Here is a 7,500-nt window from a genome sequence, read left to right on the forward strand (position 1 = left end):
GTAATTCAATTTTGAAAGTCCTAGGTCAAAGGTCAAGGTCAAGAAAAATGTCGATCGAAATTGGTTCTGGGAAAGGCAAGCTGGTTTTGAAACCTTGTTTGTCCGTTTTTTGTTTGTTTGTGAACGACTTCCTGGCCACATTTTACTTTCATTTATTGTTGATACGTGGAAGTAATTCAATTTTGAAAGTCCTAGGTCAAAGGTCAAGGTCAAGGTCAAGCAAACAGGTTGTTTGTGTGTTTACAAATTCCTGGGCACAATAATTTTACTCATAATAATAATAAGGATAAGGATAGGGAAGTGGGGAATATGGGGAAAGGAGGAGTACCCCTGGATAAAATCCAGTTTATAGCCCGAAGGCAGGTACTCGGGATGGGAAAGATTAAGGAAAAAGGGAGAAAGAGAAGTACAGGAAAAGAATAATAGAAAGGGGCAGACCCTCTAGCGAAGTTAGGGATTAAGAATAGTGAAACTTTTAGGGATTAATTGTTATGTTAAGACGTGGAATTAATTCAATTTTAAAAAGTCTTAGGTCAAAGGTCAAGGTCAAGCAAAATGTCGACCGAAATTGACTCTGGGAAAGGCAAACTGGTTTTGATGAATGAACTGCCATGGCAGAGTTCTTTTCTAGTTATTATTATTATCATTATCATTTTTATTATTACCAATCAAAGACTCCAACAAGGAAAAGGCAAGGAAATAAGGAAATAAATAAACTAGTATATAAGAAATAATGAATAAACAATATGTATTATATTCTAAGATCAGTAACAGCGCTAAAATAGATATAGCTTATATTCATAAAGACTGACTCTTGTCAGCCTGTTCAACATTATCATTATTATTATTATTATTATTAGCCAAGCTACAACCCTAGTTGGAAAAGCAAGATGCTATAAGCCAAAGAGCTCCAATAGGAAAAATAGCCCAGTAAGGAAAGGAAATAAGGAAATAAATAAATGATGAGAACAAATGAACAATAAATCATTCTAAAACCAGTAACAACGTCAAAACAGATATGTCACATATAAACTAGTAACAACGTCAAAAACAGATATGTTTATATAAACTATAAAAAGACTCATGTCAGCCTGGTCAACAAAAGAACATTTGCCGCAACTTTCAACTTTTGAAGTTCTACTGATTCAACTACCCGATTGGAAGATCATTCCATAACTTGGTCACAGCTGGAATAAACTTCTAGAATACTGTGTAGCATTCAGCCTCTTGATGGAGAAGGCCTGGCTATTAGAATTAACTGCCTGCCTAGTATTACGAACAGGATAGAATTGTCTAGGGAGATCTGAATGTAAAGGATGGTAAGAGTTATGAAAAATCTTATGCAACATGCATAATGAACTAATTGAACGACGGTGCCAAAGATTAATACCTAGATCAGAAATAAGAAATTTAATAGACCGTAAGTTTCTGTCCAACAAATTAAGATGAGAATCAGCAGCTGAAGACCAGACAGGAGAACAATACTCAAAACAAGGTAAATGCTGCAAGTTTGAACGTAAGAAGTTCCACCGAATCAACTGCTCGATTGGGAAGATCATTCCACAATCTGGTCACAGATGGAATAAAGTTTCTAGGTAATGGAGGTTGGTTGCTTGACTCAGCATACAAAACCAGTTTGAACTGGAGGATAAGAGATAGCTTTCCTTATGTCCAAGCGACACTATTGAATGTGTTATCTTTTTTAACCACAGACATTAAGGAAAGTGGTAATTGCTTTCATGACAACAATATACACATTCCTAAAAAAATGTGTTATGGACATGTTCCCCTTTGAATATTACAACAGGCTCAATATGGTAAAGGTTTTGTACTACAAACTGCAGAAACTGGTAAATGATGTTGTGTACCACAAACAGCAGGAACTTGTGAAAGATAATGTGTACCACAAACTGCAGTAACTGGTAAAAGATATGTAACAAAAACTGCAGGAACTTGTAAAATATAATGTGTACCACAAACTGCAGTAACTGGTAAAAGATGTGTACCACAAACTGCAGGAACTTGTAAAACTAATGTGTACCACAAACTGCAGAAACTGGTAAAATATGTTGTATACCACAAACTGCAGAAACTGGTCAAAGTTTTGTACCACAAACTGCAGGAACTTGTAAAAGATGCCGTGTACTACAAATTGCAGAAACTGGTAAAAGATGCCGTGTACCACAAATTACAGAAACTGGTAAAAGATGCCGTGTACCACAAAATGCAGAAACTGGTAAAATAATCATTTTAAATATATCTAGGAACACTAATGCCTCGTAGCTTATTCTAATCATGGAAATTGTCAATAATCCATTTTTAAAGAATATTAGAAAGTTGTAAGCTAGAATTAGTGAAAATTCCTATCTCTTAAAGAATGACTGGTTCTAAATTACCTGCCCTGAGCAAGGGGAGTTCACTGATTCGACTTAAACCAGAAGCTTCACAGTTATTTTTGAAGTTTAAGCCATAGTTTCCCAAAACAGGTAATCTATGAAGAAATGATATTGGGCACTGCGGTTGCAAAAATATAATCTAAACTACTGTGCCTAAATGAGCTAATGGAAAATAAGGCTATATCTCTTAACAATTTAGAATAAGTTCATAATAAATGAAATTCTTAATGTGCAAAAAAATATTGTAGCTATGTGTATGAGGAGAAGAGTAGTTCTTGCAATGAGAGTACTCAGTGATGAGTTTATTCACTGCTGCATTATAACACAGAGCATTAAGTTAATCGCAAGATGAGGATTTTATACATCCTCAAACGAATGTTATTCCTTTGAAATTTTAAGTCATCAATTTCTATTAATAAAAGTAAAAACAAAAAATACATAATAAGATGAACCAAGTTTATCAAGCCATTGAGGCTAAGGATCCATTTGGTAAGTATTTTATGTTCTTGTTGTACTTGTGGTACCATTTTGGAAATATCCTTATCTATCAATCTATTAGACAGGGGCTCGGCACCCCCTCCAACTCGATAGTATCTAGTAGTGTCTGCAACCTCATCAATGTTGTGGTTGTCATAGCCTATTGGAAACGTCCCTGCCTGGATATCTGTTGGACGGGTTTTCGAGAACCGCTCAAGCTCTACAGTTTCTAGTAGTGTCTGCAACTTTACCATCCTTGTGAGCTAAGGATGGGATGTTTGGGAGAGTCAATAGCTCTACCTGCTGAGTAATCAACAACCATTGCCTGGCCCTCCCTGGTCCTAGTTTGATAGAAAAGAGGCTTGGACGCTGATCGTATATATATGTGATCAGTCTCTTGGACATTGTTCTGTCCCTTGCCTCTGCCATTCATGAGCAATATTTATATCTTTAAGTGTGTTGAATTAATCTATATTAAAAAAATATTCATTCAAAGGAAGTTGAACAGAGAATTCCTAAAATGGAAGCAGATATCTAAGGCTTCCGTTTCAGCTCAGAAGGTATTCCAAAACTGCCTTTGTAAGCAAGCCATCATCTCCTTATGAAGAACTTAAGAAAAGGCAACGTCAGCCAGCCGGGAGAGATGATAGAAGAATGTAGAGGAAAGAAGAGAAGTTTAGAGCAATAAACTGAGGGCAGACCCATTGGTTACCTACAAGTCTTTTCTTTTTATAAAGGACCCACTAAAGAACACAGCTGATGATAACATGAATTGTACAGCAAAATATAAATTTGAAAGGAAATAAAGTAAGAAATTGTGTTTATAAACTGTGGGCAGACCCATTGGCTACCTCCATAATTTAGGATTTTTAAGAGGATCCATTATTATTATTATTGTTATTATTATTATTATTATTATTATTAGCCAAGCTACAACCCTAGTTGGAAAAGCAAGATGCTATAAGCCCAAGGGCTCCAACAGGGAAAAATAGCCTAGTGAGGAAAGGAAATAAAGAAATAAATAAATGATGAGAATAAATTAACACTATATCATCCTAAAAACAGTAACAGCGACAAAACAGATATGTCCTATATAAACTATTAACAACGTCAAAAACAGATATGTCATATATAAACTATAAAAAGACTCATGTCAGCCTGGTCAACATAAAAACATTTGCTCCAACTTTGAACTTTTGAAGTTCTACTGATTCAACTACCCGATTGGAAGATCATTCCACAACTTGGTCACAGCTGGAATAAAACTTCTAGAATACTGTGTAGTATTGAGCCTCACGATGGAGAAGGCCTGGCTATTAGAATTAACTGCCTGCCTAGTATTACGAACAGGATAGAATCGTCCAGGGAGATCTGAATGTAAAGGATGGTCAGAGTTATAAAAAAATCTTATGCAACATGCATAATGAACTAATTGAACGACGGTGCCAAAGATTAATATCTAGATCAGGAATAAGAAATTTAATAGACCGTAAGTTTCTGTCCAACAAATTAAGATGAGAATCAGCAGCTGAAGACCAGACAGGAGAACAATACTCAAAACAAGGTAAAATGCTGCAAGTTTGAACTAATTTTACTACCTAAGCAATAACCCAAGTTGAAAAAGCAAGATCTTATAAGCCCACAGGCTCCAAGAACACATCTGATCAAAACATGAATTCTGCAGATTATTAACTTGAGAGACTTAACACAAAAAACTTGATATCATAATGTATTAAGTTGAATGACCCAAATCAAATTAGTAATTAGTTCAGGCGGCAGGAAAAGATAGAATAAATATTGATTGAACTTCATTATATATATATATATATACATACATACATATATATATATATATATATACATACATACATATATATATATATATATACAGTATATATATATATATATATACTGTATGTGTATATATATATATATATATGTATGTATATATATATATATACATATATATATATATATATATATCACCTTACTTATTGTAATTCCTAATTGATTGAATGATTGATTGATTTGAAGTTCTCTGATATCATGACATATATAATTCCTAAAACGAAGTGGCGTAAATATCTTAAAGAATCAGAAGAATTTTAAAGCCAAGCCCGTATTCTGAGCAAGAAACGATAGAATATATAAAGGATTGAACATCATTATATATTATCACCTTAATTTCTGTAATACCAAAAATATGAAAAAGGCAAAAATCTTTTAAAGATTCAGAAGAATTTAAAAGCAAAGCCAATATTCTGTGAAATTCTCTTCAACACTACAAAATTAATAGTGATAATGAGAAAGACTATTTTGAATTATGAATTGAATCTTATATCCACGAAAAAAAAAATGGTTTTTAATGATTTCCTTTAAATGCAAAGGTTATAAATGACATGAAATTTAATTTGAGTATTGCAATGCATATATGCTTAACCACTGAAATATTTTTATCACATGCACAATCTAAAAGCAGGCATTTCTCATAAAGCAAATTGAATCATAAAGCTTCAAAGACATAATTTGCTTTATTTTCTATTAAACCAGACAGAAATTAGTGATAAAAAACACATTTGTTTTTCTGATAGACTCTTACAAGTGTAACACAAGAATGGCGGATCAAGAAAATTAGCAAAACAATAAAAGTTATTTATATAATTAACTGAGTTTTTATTAGGGTAATCAAATGGACTTAGATTATGGTTTAAAAATAGAGAATTGACAAAATTCGAATGTTTATAACTGAATTTGACGGTAAACAAAAGACATGGATAATAGGTTATATAAACCTGATAAGAATTAATGAAGAGAAGGAAGTAGAGTAACATAATGAAAATGAATGTATAATATATACAAGTATATATGTATACATAATTATTTTATATCGATGTGTATATATATGAAAAATATGCATATAATTATATATATATATATATATATATGTATGTATATGTATACATATATACAAACATACATATACACACACACACACACACACACATATATATATATACATATATATATATATATATGTATATATATATATATATGTGTGTGTGTGTGTGTGTGTGTGGGTGTATATATATGCATATATATTTATATATACAAATATGCATATATACAGTATATATATATATATATGTGTGTGTGTGTGTGTGTGTGTGTGTGAATATATACATGCATATATATTTATATATCCAAATATGCATATAGATATATAATACAAATGCATATATATTGATATAAACATATATGTATACGCGTATATATATACATATATATATATATATATATATATATATACATATACATATACATACTGTGTATACATATACATATACATATACACATATATGTAAATATATATTATACATTGTCATGATAACTCCCAATCCACTTCTGCTTACAGGTTTCCAAGAAGGCTGGGAACACTCGGTCCGGCCCTAAACGGGACAAGAACCCAACATCCGGTCCTAAATTACACGAAAAATCTTTTCACAAAATAGGTAATTCAAAAGAAGAATTCGTCTCACAATAACAAAATATCAAGAAAATATTAATAAATAATGAATTTATTTTTAATTAGATTGTACTAAGTGATTATTTACTGTTAATTCACGCCACAAGCAATGATATATTTTCTGATATATCTGATATATGAAATATATCGTTACACATGTGATACAGGATACATATACTTATATATACTGATGATACATGTTGCGTATATATGTTGAATGTATCCACATATTCATACGAAATTACTATATAAATCTATTCTACATATTTCAGGACATGGAACCAAAATATAATTTTTCCAAAACTGTGAACAAGGAACACTGGAGTATATCATGGCTACTACCAACACCCAAATAACAACAATAATAACAACATCAACAACAACAACAACAGCATTACAGAGCATCAACAAGAGCGTTACTTGTGTAACAGCAATTTTACGAATGTTTCAAACGGCACTTTTTCCTGTTTGACCGAATTTAACGAAAACATTAAAACAAAACATTTGAAATGTTGACGAGATTAAAAGTGGTTTACTCTTCAGTAATAATAATAATACTGACATAACAATGGAATTATTTTGATTGGTATGGAATTAATATAGTTTTGTCATTACAAAATTAAGAAATATCAGAGAATTCACCTTTAAAAAGGACGAAAATATTAAAAGAAAACATTTGATAGTTGTCGAACTATTCAAGAGTGGTTTACTCTTCATAATAACCAAAATACTGACATACCAATGGAGTTATTTTGACTTGGTATGAGAATTAATATAGTTATGTCATTGGAAAATTAAGAAATTAAAAAAATATCAAAGATTTCACATCTATAAGGAACGAAAATATTATAAGAAAACATTTGAAATGTTGAGATATTAAAAGTGGTTTACAGTTCAGAAATAACCATAAGAATGACATAACAATGGGGTTAGTTTAACTTACTATGAGAATTAATATAGTTTTCTAATTACAGAATTAAAGAATATCAAAGAATTCACATTTATAAAGAACGAAAACATTGAAATATTAACGAGATAAGAAAAGTGAATATTTTCTTAGTAATAAGAATAATACTGACAGAACAAGGGAGTTATTTTAACTTA

The 7,500-nt window shown here is 31.4% G+C and overlaps 1 protein-coding gene across 1 annotated transcript in view; it reads left to right on the top strand.

The window, feature by feature from the left end:
* Positions 1–7,500, top strand: part of LOC137629794 (uncharacterized) — a 51,826-nt gene that overhangs the window by 44,193 nt on the left and 133 nt on the right. The window contains exons 7-8 of the mRNA XM_068361437.1: positions 6,286–6,382; positions 6,669–7,500. The exon at positions 6,669–7,500 is cut by the window's right edge and continues 133 nt beyond it. Coding sequence (XP_068217538.1) covers positions 6,286–6,382; positions 6,669–6,688 — 117 coding nt within the window. The 3' untranslated portion in view covers positions 6,689–7,500. The remainder of the gene's footprint in view (positions 1–6,285; positions 6,383–6,668) is intronic.

The sequence above is a fragment of the Palaemon carinicauda genome, chromosome 37 (genome assembly GCF_036898095.1).
Source record: "Palaemon carinicauda isolate YSFRI2023 chromosome 37, ASM3689809v2, whole genome shotgun sequence".
Taxonomy (NCBI): Eukaryota; Metazoa; Arthropoda; class Malacostraca; order Decapoda; family Palaemonidae; genus Palaemon; species Palaemon carinicauda.